The following is a 24,024-nucleotide window of genomic DNA, read 5'->3' as shown; positions in this document are numbered from 1 at the left end:
CTAAGGGTTAATGGTAATTGAATGGCTGCTGCAGCTATAACCCAAAAGTTCAGACAAGTTTGAAAAGCTTTTTTCTTGAGCAGAGTAGGAAAGGAAAGAGGCTAAAGTAGAATCATGTGCTCAGTTGTCTCATGTTGGACTGAAAGGATCCCAGCAAAACTATTATGTTTCTATTCAAAGTTTTTTTTTAACGCTTTATTCCCCTGGTGGGCACCATGATGTATATAAAGTATAAGCACCAGGCACTGTATGTAGCAAATGTAATCAATTTTGAGCCACCTAAGGAAGTTAAATTCCCAGCTTTTACACTCAGACAGAGAGAGTGCAGTCTTTAGGGTTAATCCTCTTTGGCCAGTGCATTATGGGTTTTTGCCTTAATCGCAAAATGGATTATATACCCCAAAAGTATGTAAACTATTTTGTTCTACAACTTGCCAATGAAGCAGAAATATTGGCTGTGTACAAGCAGTCTGATGCATTTCCTCACATGCAACGTGTTAAAAGACATATCCCTTGAAATGTGTTATTCTTATGATGGTTCAACTCTGTAATGACTTTCCTGTGTGCGATGCGTTCAAACCAACGTTGAAAACAACTTATAAGTGTAACACATTCTGTATCCTGTCTATCCCATTGTGTTAGCAGGAGCTATACAGTGGTGTTAATGTGCTTCTTGAAATATTTATATGTATTTTTTACAGGCTTTGTATAGAAAAACACCTACAGCTTAAGTGGCAGGCATGTACCACTTTGACGTGTTCAAATCGAACCTATATATAGAACGGTATGTGTGCTGTATTTAAACCCCACCCTTGCACCTGGATCTTTATCCTCCAACAGGCACATCAAGCGTTTGCAGTGAGCAATACCCTTTGACATGAGAATTACCTTTCAGTCTATTTCAACAGCTTGAGTAGTATTTCCAGTTTTGTATAAAAGTGTATTCTTTCCTGATTACCTCTTGTTAATAAATCTGTTCTTTCTCAGGGGGCCAAATGTTTCTGGGTTGTCTTGATTGTGGTTTACATTTCGAGCTCAGCTTGTGCATCAAACTGTGAGATCTGCTTGCAGTTTTGCATGCCAAGGCTCACAGGGGGGGTCTTAGCGGTCCTGGTAAAAATGGAAAAAAAGTCACCTGACTCCCACAAAGCTTGTTTCGGTCTGTTGGGGAGAAGTATGGCTCTCAGTGTGGTTGTTTTGTGGTTTGCTAATGTCGCTTTATGGTTTGTTCATTCCACCCCTTTATTCTCACAAGAAGGTAAGCTGTTTTTATGTTTTGTTCCTATTTTATAGTACATTAAAGTCGTGAGTTTCTTTATATTTTTCTGTCAGTGAACCTGACTTTCTTGTAATCTTTTAAAGTGGTCTTGGTCAGTAGTTCTTTAGGCTTTTTGAAAGGTTTTCATTGGACTTCGGCTGCTTTTTTGCTCATTTTCAGTCTAGAGCCTAAAAGGTTGTATTTCCTAAGCCACTTAACTCTGACCCATTTGGATCCTGAGGTTCTTTCTGACCAGCAGCCTGCCTCAAAGATACAATTTGCTCCCCATTTCTTTCTTGGTTCTATGAAAATGTCAAAGATAACACAGTTTGACATATAAAATAGTATTTTAACAACAACCAGCTGATCCTCTAAGAGTTATAGGTGAAAACTTGTCACCCAGGCAATCAGCTGACGGATGACACATCTCTCAGGTCCTGGGTCAGATCTTTGTTTTCTTAAAAACATGGCTTTCAGATAGTGTTCATCTGCTGTGGATAGTTTTCTTTTTCTTCTTTAGGCCTGACACTTCCTCATTTTTGAGCACAAACTTTACAACATGCTATCATGGTCGAGTGCAAGGACTGGACTGAAAATAAGAGAAAATGCAGCCGAAGTCCCCCAAAAAACCCAAAATGTAAAAAAAAAACCCTTCAGAAAGCCTGAAAAACTAAGAATCAAGGCCTCTTTAAACTGTCATGAAGACGTTTGGCCCTTCAGAAACAAATTATTAAAAGATTATAGGTAGTATAAAGCTTTTGCATGGTATTTTACATTTGCTAATCTTCAAATTGTAAGTTTTCAGCAGATAGTTGCCAAATATACAATAACAGAACGAGTGGTAATCCTTAACACATCAATACTTTTGTAAAGTCACTACTGTGGATATTTGTGGCAGCAGAAACATCAAAATCAAACAGGAAACTTGATATTGTACTTATTAGGTGAATCCTAAGATTGTTTTGTTGCAGCACTCAGTTTGAATAAAGGAAATGTACTCACTGAATTATTTTTCTGTGTCCTGTCAGAAGAATATCATTTTAAACAGTGGGTGTCACAGGTAAGAAACATTTTACAAAACAAATTTTCATTTATTTTATTATTTATAGTCATTATTTGATAATGATAAAGATATTTCTTATATAAAACTCATTTCCTTTACGGTGTTTGTCGTGTGCAGCACAACAAACTCTACACCACTGAGGAGTACTACCATCGGCTCGGTGTATTTACTGAGAACAAGAGAACGGTTGACCGCCACAATGCTGGGAACAACTCCTTTACCAGTAAAGTTTGGAGCTAACTCCAGCCTCACAGCATGCAATATTTAAACTAATATATCATCACAAAGAATACTTTTCAAATATCAAAAATCAGGTTTATTCAGTAAAAAAGTAAAGGAGAAAACCTTGTGTTCTGCTTATTTTGAACTCTAGTGGGTCTGAACCAGTTCTCAGATCTGACATTTGAGGAGTTCAAGAAATTCTACCTTCAGACGCAGGTGAGAAACATCAGACTGTAAAACACTTTAATACAGAGAGACGAAGGGTATATTTTGAGTTTTGATTGTCAGCTTATGAGTTTGGTTCCTTGTAGATCTGCTCAGTCACTAAAGGGACTCATGTCCTCAGCACCGGGCCGTACCCAGAGTTTGTGGACTGGAGGACGAAGGGCAACTTTGTGACTCCTGTGAAAAACCAGGTATTCTTGAGTGATCCTGAATAGATAAAAAAAAACTACCTTCAAAAATGATACTGATTAATATTCAGCTTATACCAGATCGTTTTAGACTTACAAATCTTCATTATATTCATTCTTTTTTGAATGACTGCAACAAATAATGCCTTATTTACCACTGTATTCACCTCTATAATTATGCTATATATTATTATATGAAGTCAGGAAATAGATTATGTAATAATATTCTTGCACCCAAAGTTAGCAATAACTTTGCTACTCAACCTGTTAAACCTAAAGACTACAGTATGTCCACTCAAACGCAGAAAATCACGAGTAAGTCACGTTAAAGAGTAAAAAAGAAAAACACCAATTTGTCTTTAATAAAACTATTTGCACTTAATTTTTATTAAGTTGACAAATGTGTGAGATACATAACATCTATCATTCTGCAGTACAAGATGAGAAACTCTGACAAAAGTAAATTAAAAGTTGTTTAGTGACTATATTTGATGTTTGTCTTTAGGGTTTCTGTGGCAGCTGTTGGACTTTTTCTACCACCGGCTGTCTGGAGTCAGTAATTGCTATTGCAACAGGAAAGCTAATTTCTTTGGTAAGTACTTCTAGCAACTAATTAATATCTTCATCATTTTATTAAAACAGATATATAATTCACCAAACGGACTCTGACTCTGAAGATCTTAAACTCAGTCTGTGTTTTTGCATAAATAAGCTTCAAAGTGTTGCATTTTAAGTTTTTGTTTCTGTACATAAATACAATTTATCCATCATTTTTTTCAGTCGGAGCAGCAGCTGTTAGACTGCTCCAGACCCTTCAACAACTTTGGCTGCTTGGGGTAATTTGTTAGCTGTTAATCTTCAGAATCTAGCTGTAAAATATTGAAGTTGTTGTTGCTGAAAGAACAGCTGTGTGTAAAACTTCTCTTTTTTTAATTTGGTTTAGGGGGCTTCCCAGCCAGTCATTTGAGTACATTAAATACAACAAAGGTCTTATGACAGAGGAGGATTATCCTTATAAAAGCTTTGTATGATCCTTTTTTATATTACTTTTAGTTTATTGATGAGAAGCTATGGGGGGAGGGAAAAAATCACACTAACTATTCTTTGTTTTTACTGTTTTAGGAGAGTAGATGCAAATTTGAATCTCAGCTCGCAGCTGCTTTTGTCCAAGATGTTGTCAACATAACTAGTGTAAGCGTTTGAAGATGAAGCTACACCCTGCAAGAGATTGTGCAACATTTTATCGTGAGAGCATTTCTAGCTGATGTAAACAAGCCAGAAAGAAACTGCAGAACCCCCTCCCAAAAAACAATAATTGGTGCTGTTTTTACAAATATCATATGTTTAGTATGAATGCATTTAATCTACTTTCTCATTTAAACTTTATTTTATTTGTTTGTCTATGCACAGTACGATGAAAAGGCCATGGTCGACGCCGTGGCCCAACTCAACCCCATCACCTTCTGTTTTGACGTCACGCCTGACTTTAAACACTACAAAGACGGTGTTTTCCACAGGTGAGAGGACCACCTTGGTGGCTTAGGACCATCACGAAGGTCTGATGGCTCCTTAACGAGGCCTCACAGAGTTCTCATTTGACGGCTGGTTTTGAACAGCACAAATCGTTTTTGTTCCAAAAAATAAGTACACAAAATGTCACGTTCATAGAGGCAAGCAGCCCACTCACGCAGCCAAAGATTTCTGTCATATTGATCCAGTTTTATCTGTTTAGCACTCAGTGTAAGAGCACAGCAGACAGCGTGAATCATGCAGTTCTGGCTGTGGGTTACGGCTCTGAAGACAACGAAAAGCCATATTGGATTGTGAAGAACTCTTGGGGAACAGCCTGGGGGAAAGACGGGTAAAAATAGCCTCAGTTTCTATATTTCATTGTTTGGACATCTCCTACCGTCACTCACATCTCCTCCTTTTATTCCATCAGGTATTTTTTGATTGAGCGTGGAAAAAACATGTGTGGACTGGCTACATGCTCCTCCTATCCCCTGCCATTAGTTTGACAAGGAGAAAATGGGAACAAAAAAATGTTGGTATTGGTGTTTAAATTCGACAAACAGTTCACAAAAGTAAAAAAAGAAAGATTTCAATTATTATCATTTTACTATTTTACCTCTTGCTTTTAGTATTTCTTCTATTGTACAAATTGTTCTTATTTGATTTATTTGTTTCTCATTTGTGTTGTCATGAGACAATGCCTGTTTTTGTTTATGCATGTGTGTTTGTGCAGTTCAGTCTCATTTACAGGGTGCACTCATGCTCATTAACGTGTACTGTACCTTTTTTTTAAAAAAAAATAAACATAAAACAAGGACTGAATCTTAAAATGGCATCTGTGTTTAAATGTTCCATATTAAATTTGTAGCATGTTGTTATCCATAAATTCCATGGAGCCACCATAAGGGGCATTTTGGAAAAATAATAGTTTTTTCTCAAGTTTGGATCATCAGTAAACAGGAATGTCTTCGTTCCTCTACAACACAGGAGGCTTCCTTTCACCTGTTGTTAACGAACATGTTGAACTCTGCAAGGACCAATGTGTTTTCTCATGTGATTCTGATATATATGAACTGTGCAATCTGCTTGTGGCTGGGTCTTGTCTGACGATACCCACTGATCCATATCAGAGGCTGAACCTGTTTATGAGGCCATCAACACATCACTGTAACTCTGGGAAACCAAAATAAAAACAGAGACAGAAGGAGAGAGACAAACAGTATGTCCAGCTATAATTACTACATATTTACTCGTTATCTCGTGTCATAAAGCTCCCTCTCAGAAACTGTAAAGCTGCGAGGCAGCAATGGTTTCAAGACTCCTTTCAGTTCAGTTAATTGTAGACTGGTTATTGTATGGACTTATCACAACATTTATGACGCTTCTCAAGATTTTCTGTATGTTCTTACACTTTTGTTTTTGAAAGTACCGTTTCCTTTATACCATAAATTAATAAAGAACTAGAAAAAATGTTATGTGGAAAAAACTGTGCCTGCTGCAAAAATACCAAAAAATACCCTAATGGTGGCAGCATTGGATCAGAAATGACCTAACAGAAGCCCTTCATCGATTTGTCTTGTGACAAAATTGTAAAAGCTGAGGACAGAAAAAAAATCACTGCAGGGTGCAGCTATGAAGCATGAACACAATAACAGAAACAATCTCAATAGTGTGCCCATCTACAGCCAGCCCACAATGAAACACACACGTCAAGTTAAACATGTCTTTATCATTAACACATTTTTTGTTAGAAACAAACAGACCGCATATAACTAAATGTAGCTTCAGGAACCAGCATAATCACGAACACAGCATATGTAAGGAGAAGCATTTTTCTTTTACAGTACAAATTAATTGTGAATACCTGAGTTCAAACATACTACACGTAAAATTGAAATGTGTGAAGGAAGGGGTACACCCAGACATATAGCATATAGATAATGCATAAAAAAGTGTGTGTGTGTGTGTGTGTGTGTGTGTTATACATAATAATATATATTTTATAATATATATATTTGAAAGGGATAGAAATGAACAAATGAAAATATGTTTATCTGTACTGGCTGCCAATCTAAACAATAAATAAATTACATAAAACACCTCAATGGGGCTCCATTACTTCAGAGCCCGAGGTAACGCAAACACTATTGCGAGGTAACGCAAAAGGGTTTTGTAGGGGCACGTAATATCCCTTAAGAGGCTCGATAAACTCCCACATCTTCAAATAAAAGGCAAATTTTGTTTTGTTTTATTTCACTGTAACTGTTGTTTCACAGCTTGACCAGTAGGGGGCGACATCATACAAACTGAAGTCAGTCTTACACGTCAGACGTCGATCAAAATTAACCAAACTCTCATTGGCTACGGGCTGCCGGAGCCCTGTGACGCGTTTCAACTCTAACCAATGAAGTGCCAGAAACACAAGGGAGCGGGACTTGTTACAAAACATCTTTTCCGCGTGGCTCACTGGCGCCAATTATGTCATCCATTCACAGCTGCGAAGTTCGTGTTTGTCGGTGGAATTTCGTCCTAGAAGATTCGAATAATTTCCCACGCAAGTGTACCGAAATGACTACCCGACGAACAAAACCTGTAGATACCGTGAAGGTACAGTAAAACTAGTAGTTACATTTCTCTTCATTAATTAACCTCTGTCTGTGAGAGCCCGCAAAAGACCGCCATTAACTTAACAAGTCTGAGAAAGCTAAACTAAAATGCGACCTTTTGTTGTTCTTTGGTTGGTTGTCATTTGTTTCTGACAACCAGAACCAGACTCCAGAGGTCCACTCCACACGGTCTTCTGGCAGAGTCCGTCTGGCACCGAAACGCCTGCAGTACTCTCCAGAAACAAGGGAGGAACATCCCAGGAAGAAACAGGTCAGTGGGACCTGAAGACCTCAGTGATGCTGCATAAAGCGTTGTTATTAAATTTTTTATTTGTTAACAAACTCAAAATTTGGTGTTGACAGAAAGCAAAATCCCAAACAGAAAAAGAGAGCCTTACTAACAAATTAAAGTATGAAGAGGATGTTGAGAACGACGATGTGGAACATAACTCTGTGAGTATATAAAGCACTGTACGCATTCTTATATCATTCAGACACTTTGTATTTGGAGTTTGTGTCAGTGTGGTGTTTTCACCCTGCAGGATGGGCGTGGAGGACTTTCTGCATACGAGCTGGAGCGCCTGGAGAACATCAGACAGAACAAAGCGTTTCTGTCTTCTATTAACTTATTCCAGGTGGGTTCGTGGATTTACTGCCATCACCTTTACGCCTGTCTGCGACCCGAGCTTCACTCATAATGATGGGCTTTTGCTCTCATCCATGTTGTATGCGGACTTTGTGTTAACTCCGAGCACACAAGATGGGTATAAATTGTTGTTTTGTTTGTCAAAAGGCAACGGAAGACTTGAAGCAGCTGACTCGACCAAAGCCATCGCAGAGAGGTCTAAGGTATCTACTAGAATACGGAGTATTTATGATTAAACCCACTAAATGTTTGGTCAACATCAGCTTGAGTTTTTCAGATTAAAACCCGGGACCAATGTTGTCCATTTTTATGCCACTAAAATCAAATTAAGATGTAGTAAAATCTCAAAATATGTCATCTTAACTTTAATCTAATATCCAGTTTCTCTGTTTTCAGGCCACATTCTTCTGTAAAGGAAGTGCTGCCACCTCGCAAATCCCTGCGCCTCCAAAAGAAAGAGGCAGAGATGCTGACGCTTCCCCCTGAACCCAGAGGGACGCTCGTCTACGAACAGGTATCAGATGATGCTCGGGTTCTGCTTCGTTTCACGTTTATAGCTCGTCTCTGTAGCATCTGTCTTCTTGTTTTTTTTAGTCTTCAACGATCAAAAAGCCCACTGGCCCTCTACCAATGAATCCAATTAACATGGAAGAAGGCTTCCAGCTTCCTGCAGAACTTCCTGAGCTCTGCTCCGAGGTACGAGTTGCCTTTACAAGGTGTCCTAACCTTTTCCCTAGTCTCAGACTTTTGCTTTGTCTTTGCAAAGTTTAAACCAAAAGCTTGCTCTTTAGTTAAATCTCTCATGACTGTAAATCTTGATCATGTAGTGCATTATTTATTTTTTTACACCACCAACAAAACAATGCAGAATAACAAGAATTTTGACTCTTTTTCTTTTAAAGGATACTAAAGAAAGAAAGATGAAACTTGACCTAAAAACGTAAGATAATAGTTTTTTTGTAATTTTATGTATTTGACGAGATGATAAATTCCATGCGTTCATACAAATTTTGCAAGGGAAATTTGTAGTGATTAGTTTCACTCGTGCCTGAACACAGGTACTGCTCTGCTCTGAAGAGCATGGCAATAGCAGACGACGGCGTGGTCAAAGTGGTGAAGGACCGGATCTTCTCTGCTGCCTTTCATCCCTGCAGCAGCAGACTGCTGATGGCTGCAGGAGACAAGTGGGGAAAAGTGGGACTCTGGAATTTTGTGAGTTGTTTTTGTGCGTGTGTTTGACCACTAGAGAGCAGACATTGTGCTCGAAACAAGCTGTTAGTACAAGATCCTGTTATTAACGTTAAATACTGTGTAATTGAGATCTTTCAAATGCTATGTTAAGTCCTCAAACACTTTGATCTATTCTGCTTTGTGTTTCCTAAGTCACTGATTACACATTCATATTGATTTAAATTTCACAAATAAATGAAAGGTTACCTTAAACCTCTGTTTGTTGATCAGGGTGCAGATTGGGACGACGATGGCGTCCTGCTCTTTGAGCCCCACACTCGCCCTGTCGGCTGCATGGCGTTCTCCACGGCTCATCCCACCCAGCTGCTCACTCTCAGCTACGACGGATCTCTGCGCTGCATGGATGTAGAGAAGGCCGTCTTTGATGATGTACGCGAGACACCATGTGTTCAGTAAAATATACCCGGATTAATTTGTCCCAAACGCTGTCCTCCTTTAGTCCAGATATATCTGTTTCTATCCGATGCCATGTGTAAACAGGTCTGTACATTCCTCCAGGTGTATGACATCGACGATGACCTTAAAACGTTCGCCTTCATGTCACATGACTGCTCAACACTTTTAGTCGGGAACTGGTACGGCGAGGTCGCCATTGTTGACAGGCGGACTCCGGGGTAAACCCTCACTGTTGTCACAATCTGAATATGGTCATTAAAATGTTGCGTTCTGTAAGCACTGTTAAGTCTTTTAAGAACGATATTTATTTTCTCTGAAGAAACTCGCACAAGTCTCTCCACTCAGTCGATCCTAAGACTCTGCGGTGCGTTAGCGTCCACCCTCTCCAGATGCAGTACTTCGCAGTGGCAGAAAGCAGGTTTGACTCGGTTATTGTCTCATTTCCTTTTAGCTTACAGATCTCACTTTGATGGTGACTTTTTTATATGTTAATAAATAGATGTTTTCTTTTTCTCTTCAGAGTGGTGAGCATTTATGACAGCAGGAGCCTGAAAAAGACCAAAAACTGTGCAGTGTCTCAGCTACATGGCCACACTAAAAGCATAAGCAGCGCCTATTTCTCACCGTGTACCGGGAACCGAATTCTTACTACTTGTATGGATGACCACATAAGGTAAAGCAAGCACAAGTCTTTTAGTACACAGTGTAGCTGTGTTATATTTAGTTAACACGTGCCTATTTTTTCTTTTTACAGGATATATGATACATCTTCCGTAAATACTGAGTGTCCCTTGCTGAAATCAATCAGGTACATCCACAAAATAAAATTCTAATAGAATCACAAGTTGCTGTACAGATTATGTGATTTAATTTTTTTTTCCTTAAACTGAATTTCACCTTGTGTTTGCAGGCACGACATGCACACGGGCCGCTGGTTGTCGAAGCTGTCGGCAGTGTGGGACCCCAAAAAGGAAGACTGCTTTGTGGTGGGAAGTATGATGAGGCCTCGGAGGGTGCAGGTGTTCCACGAAAGCGGCCAAGTCCTGCACTCCTTTATGGACAGTGAGAACCTGAACACGGTGCTGTCTGTCACTGCCTTCCACCCCACAAAGAACGCGTTGCTGGGCGGGAACTCATCAGGACGCCTCCATCTCTTCTCCAGTTAATCTGAAGACCAAGAGCATCTGTGACCAACGTCTGTGACCCAGGTTGGTTTGAGCAGGGTCAGAGGAACTAGGAAAGTTGTGCAAACCCCAATGTGTAGATTAATTTCAACACTTTCAATACTTGTTGAAATGTAATGAGATTGTCATTTTTACAAAGATGTTCAGTGTAGTTACATTTTGAATTTATGCTGCAGGGGGATTTGAATTTTTTGTTTATTTGCAAGAAATGACACATTTACAGCTACATTTAGTCAGTTTTGTTAGAGAGCAGGTGTATTAGACAAATATCCAGCTATGGTGCCTTCTGTTAAATAATATAAAAAACACCTCAGATACAACTATTATAAAAATTAAACATCTATTGTTTTCTTTTTCTAGTTTTGAGTATCACCAGTCAGCTTTTTGTTCCACCTCAGTCAGTACATTCTCAGGTTTAATCACGTTTCTGTCTCATTTAGATGTTATGCAATGACATACCTACCAGATTGCCTGATAAAGCTCGGCCTTAATGTGCAGAGGTGTTTTGTAATGTAACCGCTGTGGAAAATGTTGGCGCAGTCTGCGCATTCCTGTTTTAATGAGGTTTAATTTATGGCATTGCTTCAAGCAACAAAATGGCTCTCTTGTTTAATTTTTTTGTAAAACATCTGACTCTTGGATATTCAGCTTGAAGATTCTTTTTATTTTAGCAGATATTTTTGAAGATATTTTTTACTTTTTTTTTTTCTTCCTCTCTCTAAACATTTAGGTCTTCAGTTCTGAAAAGTTTGTTCTCACAACATAATGCTCCCAGCTGTGGTTGGGATGTCCTAATTAAAATCAGTACAGGATGTAGGTCAGTCAGTTTAAGGATCCTAAATGCATCCTGATGAACTGGTGTAAATGCAAATGCTTGGAAAATGTTGGTCTTGAGAGACTTGACTGTCACAAGAGTAGAGTCATTTTGCAATATGTTTGTTAGATGTTGTTTGTGACTGAAAAAAGGCCCAAAACTGCGTTCATCTTGTTTGTCTTCTAATGTATTTATGTCTTTTGAATAAAACAATACTTTATACTCTATGGTAATATTATTGCCATCTATTGAAAGCAGCAATGTAACAAAATCACAGCATTGTCTACAATTTTCTTTAAAGCAGAGACACCAGGAAGTCTGCAGATTTGTTCATGCTACCAACACTTTTTACAATATGTTTTATTATGCTCGTGTCATTTGTGAAATTCAACTTGGAGGCAGATGAGCTACCAGATGTAAAGAATAGATAATATTTATTCATAGATTACACCAGTCTCCAGTCAGTGATTGGATTTAAGCAGCCTTGTTTGGAGGTAATGGATGCAGAACACATGCTTACAGAGAACATTGTGGACCTTGGTGCGTGACAGAAGCTTTCAGTAAACACACATCTGACATTTTGTTTCAGTTGACGTAATTCAACCGAAGTTTCCTTAAAGGAACTGTCGTGCCTCCGTCGCTGTGCCAGTTCAAAAAGTGTAAAACAGATTCGGACAACTTGATGTAAAACCAGTAAAAAAAAAATAACCTGATTTGCACTAGTGAATATTCAGGTCCTAGAAAATGTTATACATTTGATTTATGTTCCATTGACAATGGGCCAAAATCAGGAAAAACCTCAAATGAATCCACTGTTTAAGCTTTCTACATACTTTTTTTTTTTTCACAAGAATCTTTGCACCTAATCGGTTCCTACAAATGAATTTCAGTGGAAGGTAAAATGTCTGAATGTGATTTTACATAAAAACAAATTAAGTGTCTTCAGAAACGGGGGCTGCAGTTCCTTTTCACGCATGCTTCTACAGTCTGACTTATTCAGCTGTAAATATTCTGCAGTTCTTGAAGGCGGGCACAAACATTAGTTTGCAGTCAATAGTAATATTTTGAAAAAATAAGCTGAATTTCATGAACTATGTTGTGCATTTTTTTATTACACAAGAGCAAAAAGTTATGACTTGTCCTTTTATTGATAATCTCTAAGAAAAAAGAAACCCATCTGATTAAGTTCAAAATCAAATATTTGTTAAATTTTAAAAATGTTCAATTATATTAGTCTGTTTTTGTTACTTATACAACCTGGACCTAAAGGGAGGGGGGGTGGAGCTGAAAATCAATGCTTTTAGTTATTTTGTTTGTCCCTGTACAAAAATAAAAACAGCATTTAAAGTTAAGTGAATACTATTGCAGAAACTCAGTCGTGTTCTCTGTGTGGACTTCAAATCTGGAGATTTCTTTTAGGAACGACTGAAGTATTAATACAACATCCTCCTGCACTATGTACTAGTACCTTAATATCTAAAACCTCTTGAACAAACACTGGTGAACAGCAATAACAACGCCTTGTTTTAGGTGTACGACATATACCTGTTGATAAACTCCACTCGCACACATTTTTTACACAAACCTTTATCCTGAGCACTTTGGGAATTTTTTTTTTAAGTTTTGGACTGAAACAACACACTAAGCTAGTCTGTAAGATCCAAGTAATAAGGCTGAAGGAGAACAACAGACTAGGAGTTTCCACCTGCTGATGCAGACAGACTTGTGTACGAGACAACGGAGGGTTCTTTGGTTGGTGTGATGGGGAACGTTGCATTATGGGACGTAAACATTACTTCTCTTAGGCTCAAATACAATAAAGTCACTGTGAGGAAGCCTCCGTTCGATAAGAAGCCAGCACTTTGTACAAAAAACAATGGACACATGGTTTAAATATACTGAACCTTACATATAAATACATAAATTTAAACACAGCAGGGCAAAACAAAGTTTAATAAATCACTTGAAGGGTCTGTTCATCTCTATACACTGGAGAAAAAAAGCACTAATTGTTGAATTTTACAAAGGTAAACTAAAGTCAAATTTACTTTAATGGAGAGGAATTGTCTTTTTATATATATTAACATTATTGCACATCAAGATAAACTCTGTCTATAGATTATTGGAAATAAAGAACTAGCCAGACACTCGACTATCACTACAGTGCTAGCTCACATCGTCCCTTCGCCTTCACCGCTGCTGTAAAAGTAACGACAACAAAGAGACAACTATTCCTCACACACAGAAACTGATTGTAGCTACTTGTGTTATTCGGCTACTGTTTGATGAAAAGTGAACTTATAGCCTCCGTTGCTGACCTCCATCCCTACGAAAGACAGTTTATTAATTGATGATCACATGAGCACAACTAACAGACCATAAACAAACTACAGAAAACCTGCTGGCAGGGCACATAACACCTGTGTTATAAAGCTATTGCTACTAATGTTTAGGAACTGTTTGAGCTGAGTGAACTTAATCTGGTGAACTGAAGAAACTGTGTACAAGGTATTAGCATTTGCTTTAGAGCTGTATAAAACAATATTTTACAGATAATCTGATTAAAAACTCAAATACACAGTGCTTTCTTATGTTCCACGCTCACTGCCCCGCCTCAATACTCATCCATCTCCAAAACTTGTGCCATAATGAGATCCGATCATAGATGTTGCTGTTTGATTTATTAGAACGACTTTCTGCTTTATTTCTTAAACCTTTATCTAAACTCTGTTCTTGCAAAACACCTCAGACCTCAGGTTATTCTTCTTACAGTAATGTTACAACATTATAGATCAATTAAAAAATAAAGGCAACTATAATCTCTGGTTCAATAAGTGAAGTCTATAAGACTTAGATTTAATTAAACCCTGTTTCTGTGACTGTGTAAAATTAAACAATAAAAAAATGCCTTGAGATGACCTATATTTCCAAAGTAAAACTGATTTCTTTGTATGTGTTTGTGTGCGTGTGATGATAGGTATACAGTCTGTGGCTTATGAGAGGAAATCATTCATGGGAGAAGCTATGCCGTTATTATTAACAAGGCAGCCACCTTAATCTCCTCTCCCACATTTTGCCGACCTGTCTGGTGAACCTTCCCAGTCTCCGTCATCAGAGGTCTTAAAGTCGTTCAGTCCGTACTTCTAATTTACCTCACTTGCTGACGAGGAACCCTCCCATCCACCGTAACTTACAGGCGAACCAGCGCCGCAGAGGGCAGAAGTATTCAAAGTGAAACTGCTGGAACTCAGGCGTCTTGCGGATGTCTCTAAGGAAAGCAATGTCCAGGTCTGACTCAGTCAGCATGATGAGGAGCAGCAGCAGGGCGAACAGCAGGCCGATGGTGACCAGGAACAGGCGCAGCACGCTGAGGATGAACTTGTTAAGCTCCTCTACATCGCTAGGTGACGAAGGCTTGGTCCTGACCATGCGCAGTGCTCTCCTGCCGGGCCCCGACTCTGCTGCCTGCCCCTCCTTCAAGGCCCCCTTCTCTGACGACGACTCCTCGTCGATGTTGCAGGGTGCACCGTTGTGATGACGAGCCAAAGGCATCTCCATGCCGTGCTCGGCCACGGGCGTGGGCAGCACGCTGTCCGAGGGGCTGTAGGTCTCGTCCGAGATCACCGCTGACGTGCTTGCCTCGCCGCCATCCTCCATCTGGCCCCGAGAAGCCATGAAGGAGTCACCATGGGAGACGGAGCGCACAGGCGTGGAGTGGGCACTGTCTCGCAAAGACTCCAAACCTGAAAACATAGATGAAATACATTCATCTGCCATAATACAACAGTTTACATAATTAGAAACATATAATTCAGTAAAGTTGGATAGGCTGCACTGATTGATCGGACAAACAAACAAAAATCCTACACACATGTACAATAAGTCCTCTCAGAGTGTACTGTACTTGGCCAGTCTGATATCATACAAAAGTGTTGTGCAAAAAAAGTTTTAGGGATTTTTTCTGTTATATGAGTTCAGCATAAATGAGAAAAAAGTTATTAAACATTACAGTAAAGATGTGTTTGGGATGTTCATGAATTTCTAATTTTTCAAGGTAACTTAATGACTTTCAGTGGCGCAGACTTGCATCAAAGATAATTAAGGCAAGAGAAAAAACAAATGCTTATGTTTTTAGCTGCTGACGCCAACAGCGAATGTACTGCAGAGCTTGTTCCTTAAAGCGTGAAACAGAAGAGGTTTGAGAAATAATGTTCTGCAGATCATTAATTAGCTCAAAACAGTGTCCCGCAGCCTCCTTTGAGGTTTGTTTTTCTTTTTTTTGTGAGAATATTAAGTACGATGTTCTAAATCCAGTACATAGAAGAATTGTCCACCTACAGTAACCAGCTATTTGCTTTTCCATTTAGAAATAAAACGGGTTAGCCGACCACTCTGGAGTGTTATTTTTTTTCTCTATTTATAGGAACAATAGAAAAGAAGACAAAAATTATGTTTTAAAAAATGGGCAGGGTGAAAGGAATCTCTCACAATACAGAGAGCCTTCCTCTTTTATCGCGCCGTGAAGGTGGTCTGCATGCAGCAAAGTGAGCATTGCAAATTCTTCCTATCAGACGCACTGCAGCTGCCATACCAAGATGTGATGCAGTTTGTTAGAACTCTCAATAGCCCCTTGTAAAAAGGTGGTGAGTGGATTTCTAACACACTACAGCCTCCTCGGGAAGTGTCTCCTATGCTAGGTTGTTGTGGTCAGGTGTGTACAGTTCAGATTCCTGGAAAGATTTAAGGATCTTATTTAAAGGGGTTATAATAAAAGGGTGAACATACTCTATATGCATGCACTAATTAAAAAAAAAACCCATCACAACTCCCAGTAATTATCAGATCACACACCCAGTGCAGGTTTTTACCTTCATGGTTGGCTTGTGGCCAACTGCTGTCAGGAAATGGGGATGGGACAGAAAGCCTGGAAGGAGTTCTGGATTTCTGTCCCGATCCAAGACTAGAACCTGAAGTTGAAGATCCTCCAGGCAAAGCTGGTAAAAGTGGTAGGACCCCCAGCGCTTTGCCTAAGAGTCTAGGTCCCATAGACAGCACACGCACCTTGACATCCCGATAACAATGGTTGATCATACCCAAGTGAACGTTCACCTTGGTCTTGATCCGGATCAGACACTTCACCATGATTCAGCGATATAAAAACAAACGTTTGATCTTGATCATGTCACGGCTGCGCCGCTCTTTCTTTTAGTTTGTCTGTCCTCAAACTGCCTGTTCTGTCCTATTCCTCCTGTGGTATGACTTTGTCTCTGACGGCAACTCTCATCATGCCTGGGCGCTTTTCATGCAGTAGGCGAGCTGACAGGAGTGGACAAAGTAAGCGGGTGAAAGACAAAGCCACAAAATGCCTTCCACTTGTTCTGCACTTTTATTTCTTCCCCTCTTGTCGGCTGTGACACACGCAGCATGACCCCTGACAGCAGGAGCTATTTTCAGGATGAGATATTATTACCAGCTGAAATACCAGGGCAGAGGGAGCAACAAGACAAAACACAGGGGGTATGTTTCACTGTTGCAATATTGGGGTAATACATCACTCGCCCTGTACTCCATCTAAATGATAGGAGGAGGGCTAGTTTGACAAAAGGCTCTTAATTTGCTGTGAATAGACTTCGCCAAAAGTTTATTGGTTTGATCAGACTGACCAGCTGGGAGTAAACTAACTCTTACAGGAAGCATTGGCAAAAGGTTAATAGCCAGTTGGAGTAGAGAGAGGGACAGTAAGTGCCCTTTATAAACTGAAAGAAAGCCTTCCTCATGACAAAACAATGCCTGAGGGCAGCGTCTAATCGGCACTCTTCAGTGTCTTTCAGAACACGGTGTATTTGATACACACATCCAAGAGAGACACAGAGAGACAACATGTAAACGCTGAGAGAATGAGAGACACTCACAAACAGAGATGTTGACATGGAGAGGCTGTCTACTTTGTACAAGTATATGCGATTGCAGTAAAATCCTCTATGTGTGCTGCGGCTGTGTAATCCATAGCATAGCCATTCATATAGAAGACAGTAATTACTAACCCCAGCACTGTCAGAGTTCCGAACAGGCAGCTAATTGTGATGAGTAATGGTCCAGTATAGTTAGCAACAAATGCAACTCTGATTTATGCAAGCAAACTTGTTTTATTTTAGGGGTTCATTTACAATAACACACATCAGTGACCTACATTAGCAGCACAGTTGTTGGCATTCATTTTTGCCACTTCCTGTACCACTTCCTGTATTCTACATTATGTTACACAGACTGCAGCGGGGCTCAGGTTGTTCTGAGTCGGCTGCATGTGACTCTGAACAAACTTGGGACCAAATGATGGGACCTATTTCTAAGGAAAATTGTATCTGTAAGGCAGCGACAAAAGTAAAGCATTGAAGTTGCAGTTTGCTGAACATTTAGTTAGGTGTAGGGAAATGCTTTGGTATGACATGTTACACTTCCACCCTTAGTGGAGTCAATGCAATGTCCTGATGCTGGGTAGACACAGTATCAATAAGTTGAGTTTAACGAGACAATCAATATAGTTCCATTGTTTTTAGGGAGCTATTAATTCTTAGCTCAGCAAAGTTGCCTCTTAGAATTTGTCTGTGTGTTTTGTGGACATGCTTCACCTTCCATTATGGAGATGTGAACAGCTCTCCGCCGGGTTCGGGGCACGCTGGTCAAACGAGGGCCGTGGGTGATCGATGGACAACTTCTACTGGGAACCATGCCAGCCCTGGGACAAAACAGAAACAAGACATGTGAACGTACAAACTTGTGTCCTAAAACACAAAACCCACGATGGCGCACAATTTTACGAGTGTGAAAGTTATGACCTGTGGATCTCAGGAGGGTCTCGCTTAATTTTGGCACTTTGTTCCATCACCTCTTTTGCAACCTTCCCACTAGACAAAACAGAGTGAGTGAAAAATGTGATGATTTGAGTTTAGAACACATCCAAGCCTCAGCAAACAGCTACTCAAGTATTTCATATAAAATTATGTATTTAATATTTGTGAGTGATATATTTCAAACTGTACCTGTATCTAAATCGGCTACCCTTAAAGAAGAGATTACTACTGGACACAGTGCGGACTTGACTTGATTTCTCCAACCTGTGAGTGAATAGAATAAGTGAATTTCACTCATAAACCTACATTACATAAAATATGTTGGTAATATATTTATTTCATGCTTACTTAAAGAAGGCCTGATTCTCGACTCCACACTTCCACAGATGCTTACAGGCCTCTGGTGTAGGTGCAAAGTAAGTTAGAATAATCTTCCTGTCCTGCAACAGGTCAAAGTGCCAGTGTTGGGTTTTTGAAGTCACACAATGTTAAATGTCATAGATCTTGAAAAAAAAAACAAAATCACAACTTAACGTTCTACTTGGAAATGTACAAAAATAAATGAATAAAATCACAGCAACTTTTCCTTGTTTACTTGTTGAATAGACAACTGAGAGTCCACAATGTTTCACAGAAAAGAAAAATATAACTTATTTTGTTCCAAAGCGCCATAGACTAATGTAACTTTAACAATTATTGTATTTACCTCAGTCTGATTTGCATATATATGAAATGTCTTTGCTTCGAACTTGAGTTTGGTCACCTCCTCCCTGGGGTGGAAATACAGAGACAGATGGGACAAATGAAGATGAGCAAAAAGGAGAAAAAAAAATAATAAGATGGAGGTTGAATGAAAGCAAGACATTGGATAAAAACAAAGACAAAAATAAACAAATATGATTAAGTATTTCTTGATAACAAAAACAGTGTGTTGTCTTCCCTTAATGCCATCATGATTGTGATTCTAGTTCAACTAAACTCCAAACAACTCAGACACTGTGAAAACTTTGAAACATGCTGCCGACTCAGCTGGATTTGTGGATCTCTGCTTCCTTGTTGGACTTTGTTGGACCTAGTTGATTGATCACATCAGTGATCATTCATTAGGCTTACATCTGAATGTGCTGAACAGTGGAAATCTGAAGAGAGTCTCTGTGTTTTAACATCTGTGTTGTTTTTTTTTTCTTTTCTTTTCAAGACATTTGCTTGTTCTCACCATGTGAGGAAATGGATTCTCCTGTTTCCTTGCAGCACAGTGAATCCAAAAGGAGTGAAAGCCAGAAAAGCTGGATTCCCCGACACATCCTGGCAAGTACGCAAATCCGAACAAGAACAAGCATTAGCCTTCGTCAAACCTCCTGCTCTAATCAAACACACTACAGCAGAACGATTTCTCTTGTTTAAATGAGCTTTGCAAAGATTACCTTGCATGGATGAGGATCCACTCCGTACGTCTCTAATGTCTGGGCTTTATGGAGGAAGTTGAGCTCTGATGTTTCAGGGGTTTGACCTCTGAGGACAACAAAAACACAATAAAACTAGAAGTCTTATTCAGGTGCTGGTTTCTGTTGTTTCAGTAGTTTACGTCCAGGTTCAATGCCGGTAAAGATTTAGACAAGTCAGAGCTAATTTATGCTACATCTGTGCAGCCTGAATCAGGACAGCACTTTTTAGTAAAGATTTTTTCTCTTTGCTGACATGTAGTTAAAAAAATGTGTCTTATTGTGTTAAAAAGCTGGAAATGAGCAATAGAGGGCAGTGTAGGATTAAATCTGTTCCCTGTGTCTTTCCCTGGGCTGTGTCCGGAATATACTGGAAAGTAAAAACAGTGCTCTGCAGTGGAGATAAATTCTTATTAATTACACGAGACCACCACAACAGATGTGATTGCCTTCAGAGATCCCAGAACCTAATCACATTCTTGGATTATATGAAAAGACAGACGATATCCACAGATGGCTCTCTGCATTAATTTTTTTTTTAAAAACTTTCATGGAACTCTGATTTCTCATATTTATGCAGACATTTTACAAAAAGGTAAAAGGGTCTCAAACTTTCGAGCTGCACTTTATATTGCACTTGTAATGGGAGTAAATGTGTTTTTAAGCTGCTTCGCTATCATTAACCAAAATGCAGCTGGTGGCTCTAAAGATGAGGCATCAAAAGCAGCAGCAGTCTTAAAAGTTAAAAAAAAAAAACACAGAAGAAGAGAAGATCATGCCGAGGCAGTGAGTGAAGAGTTCTCATTCCTGTTGTTAGAAGAACTCAGGTGTGCTGGGTGCTGGATAGGTGTCGCCTTACATCAGCTCAGTCTTGTGGATCTCCGCAATTCGCCGTTCCAGTTTTTCGGAGTGTTTGGGGAAGAACTGGAACTTGGAGCTATAGCCCTCAGGATGTTTCCCTGGGTCGTAGTCACCAATTTCAGCTGCAAGAGCGGAAAACGTAAAAACAAGAAAGAAGAAATGAAGATTACCTTTCGTGCTTTGAGACTCTGAAAACTTATTTCCAAACAATGTAAATGGGAATATTTAACAGTGGATACTTCTGACAAAGTTATTTGCAAACTAAGTAAGAATTTGGGGATTGCATGAAAATGACATTTTAAACACAAACAGTCTGTTTTAGATTTATACTTTTATATTAAAAAAAGCTAAACTATCCCTGTAAATTGTTTTTTTTTGCTATATTTTTCCTTTCAGTTTGTAAAAACACGTGTAGAGAGGTGACTTATTTGATTGTTTGTTTAATTAAAACAAAAACATTAAAAAAAGTAATACCACAAAAATAAAAAGTGTATTCAGAATTTAAACACCATTTTCACATGCCAGGGCTCCAACAGATATATTCTGACAATAACAGAGTGAGTCAGTAAAATACTGCCGCAGTACTGAAAGTCCAAATATGACACCAAACATGTTTGATATAAAGAGCATTTACAAAGACTTCTTTTTAAAATAAAAAATACTTCATTTTACATCTGCTTTTAAATACTATACTGATGACATACCTCATTTTAATGTATATGTTAGTGTTTTATGCTAATAGCTTAGAATAAAGATGCTAAAAAAGAGTAAGGACCACTGTAGAAATTATTATCTACACCAATAAAAGTTTAAAATACATAAAAAACAACATCTGTTCATGCACATACAGAGTAGTCTATCAGCAGCAGCAAGAAGCTATACCACTCAGAGATCCTGATAACTTCTGCAAATTAGTCAAACAGGATTTTCTGAGGTGTTAAAGCTGTAAAATTATCACATTGTGTCTTAATTTTCTTGAGTTACAATAATAATATTTAATGGCAGCTATGATAATTTAGATAATAAAGTTGATAATTGTATAAATACTAATGTTTTACAGAGCAAAATCACATAAATATAAAAAAAATGTGCTTATGGTAATTAGCTTCTTCAATTTAATAATATAATATTCTATATCTTTTATCTAATATCTTTTTAGCTATAAGGGTTATAAGGGTCCTTATAGGTGCCATGTGTAAATCAGTCATAAGTGCTTCCCATCCTCGAGAGCTTTTAGGGTAAAATCGGAAGAGTTTGACATTTGTTCATTCATGGCTATAAAGAACAGCCGAAAATCTCTGGCAGAAGTGCAGCGAGTGTTATGGACTTATGTTCTGACACCGCAGTGTTAAAGAGTGCTTATAGAAAAAAATAGGCACACCTGGTGTCCTTCCTGTTGGCCCAGGCTGCTAAAAATAAGGCAGAAAGTTAAAGAAACACCCCCAGTAAATAATAATAAACCTGGACATGGAACAGTTTTCATTCTCTGGTTCTTTCCATTTATCAGCCTAATGTAGTTTCCTAGCCAGCCTATAAGCCAGTGGGTGTTTTGCTATTTTCTGTCATAAATATTTCAAACAATTTCCCTAAACAGTTTCTGTTTCTCCTTTTTTTCCTATCAACTTGCACTGCCCTGCCTGTTTAGTTGGCCCTACTGAGGGCCTCAGTAAATAGTCTTTTGGAGTAAACACCTACAAGATCATTAGCTAATACTACAATGGCTCCCCATCTTGTGCTAAATACTGCAGGGACAGACAATTATACTCATGTAGGAACTGGGAGATAAAACACTGGCTGGATAGATGGATAGCAGAACCTGTCGGTGTGTTTTTTAATGGCTCTCAGCTCTCTGAAGCTAAAAAAAGTCTTATTTTTGTGAAACTGTGGAAACCTGCAGTGTATTTAAATTGAATTCTTGATTTCTGCCAGGTAATTATGTCTGAATTGATTAAAAAACAACTATAAACCATTTTCCTCCGTTCATCCTCAGTCTCTCTAGATGCTCTCACACATATAAATAACATATGAGGTACTAATGAGTTTTTTTGTGATATTCCAGCAATATCAGATAATAAGCTTAAAAGTATAAAGTGCTGTAGTTTTATGATAGTCCGACCCTTCTGTTCCACCTTGTAAAATGTAGGCAGCCAGCAGAGCTGCGTCTGATGTCTTGCACAGAAGGCGACCGTGGTAGAGATCCCTTTTGACCTGCAGGAAGACGAGATATCTGCAAAGGAGGGGGGGGGATGAAGAGAAACTTAGAAACCTATTTACTTCATCACTATTCTAAGATATATTGCCAACACATAAGGTGGATGTAGTTTAACAATAAGAGAAATAGTGAGAAAACCTGAGGGTAACTTGGGAATTGTTTGTTAAAAAAGAGACGTGTTTGTTGTTATTACAAAATATGCTTCTACTCTGTATAATGTAAAAAATGAATGGGACTAGTAACCATTTCATTAGTTTTTGCCCCCTGATAGCCCATTTATAATAAAAAAATTACACTTTTGAAGGACAAGACACACACAAATGACTCATTCAGAGATATTGTTTGAAATATTAAACCTGGAAAATACTATTTAGCATAAAACGGGTTCTTAAATATGGTAAAATATATTAATTTTAAGATTTAACAGCAATCTATAGACATGACTGCAGTTGCAGAGCTGAGGTTTTATCTGCAATGTCCAAAGATTCTTTACACAGTATATATCAGTATATTTCTTGGCAAGAATTCATTTTTTACACGCGTGCTTCTCCTTCTCTCTGAGCACCAAAGCAATAAATAGCTCTGCTGAACAAAATGCTGCTGTAAAGCCCGTCAGAGCAGAGACCGTGTGGATTTAATGCATCTTGACAATAAAGAGCGCACATGAAATGACATTAGTTAATTACATGTAGGCTTTTTTATGAACAGCCTGTATCTGAGTGTAAAGCAGGATACGGTGAGTTGAATTCTCTTCCTTTACGGAACAAAAGCAGCTGTGAAATTTAAGGTGGTATTTCTCCGCCGCATCCTTGTGTGTCATTGAAAGCCTCCAGAACAGATGGGTGGAGGATGGAGCAGCTCTCCTTTGCCAGCACTCTGCTCCATCAAGAAGAGCTCAATTGCGAAGGATTTCATTGCGTGGCAACCAGTCGAGGGATGTGCTTTTCAGGGATCTGTGCGCTCGCGAGCACTCCGTCTCACTCCTCTCAGCAGTTTGTTCAGCTGTCACACAGAGCGCCGAGCAATAAAGAGCCGCATGACACCACAAAGGAAAAACTTGGATTGTCCCCCACATTCAGGCTCCTTCTGTTGGGCACTTTTACAAAGTGTGACCCAAAGTCAGAGATATTCCTTAAAATGTAGCCCGAAGAGGATACGTGGGTCCCCCTTCCCATGGGCTCACCACCTATGGGAGGGGCCAAAGGGGTCGGGTGCAATGTGGGATGGGTAGTGGCCGAAGGCGGGGACCTTGGCGGTCTGATCCTCGGCTACAGAAGCTGGCTCTAGGGACGT

General features: G+C 39.1%; 3 protein-coding genes across 3 annotated transcripts in view; 2 read left to right on the top strand and 1 right to left on the bottom strand.

Moving 5' to 3' along the window:
* Window positions 1–1,052: 1,052 nt before the first annotated feature.
* On the top strand, window positions 1,053–5,765 carry LOC108237393 (pro-cathepsin H). Its single transcript, XM_017418777.3, has 12 exons — window positions 1,053–1,258; window positions 2,287–2,318; window positions 2,439–2,544; window positions 2,695–2,759; window positions 2,855–2,959; window positions 3,462–3,548; window positions 3,737–3,792; window positions 3,900–3,981; window positions 4,079–4,147; window positions 4,367–4,473; window positions 4,689–4,817; window positions 4,899–5,765. Exons 1-12 carry the CDS (start codon window positions 1,078–1,080, stop codon window positions 4,972–4,974), a joined length of 1,095 nt encoding a protein of 364 aa, XP_017274266.1. The 5' UTR covers window positions 1,053–1,077; the 3' UTR covers window positions 4,975–5,765.
* Window positions 5,766–6,917: 1,152 nt separating this feature from the next.
* Window positions 6,918–12,514, top strand: wdr76 (WD repeat domain 76). Its single transcript, XM_017418799.3, has 15 exons — window positions 6,918–7,075; window positions 7,235–7,345; window positions 7,438–7,527; window positions 7,617–7,709; window positions 7,868–7,923; window positions 8,117–8,234; window positions 8,315–8,416; window positions 8,623–8,660; window positions 8,779–8,932; window positions 9,182–9,340; window positions 9,470–9,585; window positions 9,687–9,785; window positions 9,888–10,040; window positions 10,122–10,175; window positions 10,278–12,514. Exons 1-15 carry the CDS (start codon window positions 6,947–6,949, stop codon window positions 10,531–10,533), a joined length of 1,728 nt encoding a protein of 575 aa, XP_017274288.1. The 5' UTR covers window positions 6,918–6,946; the 3' UTR covers window positions 10,534–12,514.
* The window catches only part of LOC108237407 (FERM domain-containing protein 5), a 59,652-nt gene continuing 46,825 nt past the window's right edge, over window positions 11,198–24,024 (bottom strand). Inside the window, exons 5-14 of the mRNA XM_017418801.3 lie at window positions 22,649–22,746; window positions 20,518–20,641; window positions 19,641–19,728; window positions 19,433–19,521; window positions 18,923–18,986; window positions 18,565–18,656; window positions 18,406–18,480; window positions 18,202–18,270; window positions 17,995–18,101; window positions 11,198–15,108 (exon numbers count right to left, since the gene is read on the bottom strand). Of these exons, the coding sequence (XP_017274290.1) occupies window positions 14,519–15,108; window positions 17,995–18,101; window positions 18,202–18,270; window positions 18,406–18,480; window positions 18,565–18,656; window positions 18,923–18,986; window positions 19,433–19,521; window positions 19,641–19,728; window positions 20,518–20,641; window positions 22,649–22,746 (1,396 nt within the window). The 3' untranslated portion in view covers window positions 11,198–14,518. The remainder of the gene's footprint in view (window positions 15,109–17,994; window positions 18,102–18,201; window positions 18,271–18,405; window positions 18,481–18,564; window positions 18,657–18,922; window positions 18,987–19,432; window positions 19,522–19,640; window positions 19,729–20,517; window positions 20,642–22,648; window positions 22,747–24,024) is intronic.

The sequence above is a fragment of the Kryptolebias marmoratus genome, linkage group LG15, assembly GCF_001649575.2.
Source record: "Kryptolebias marmoratus isolate JLee-2015 linkage group LG15, ASM164957v2, whole genome shotgun sequence".
Classification (NCBI taxonomy): Eukaryota; Metazoa; Chordata; class Actinopteri; order Cyprinodontiformes; family Rivulidae; genus Kryptolebias; species Kryptolebias marmoratus.
Note: the sequence above shows the minus strand (reverse complement) of the source record. Positions and strands in the feature narration are given on the sequence as shown.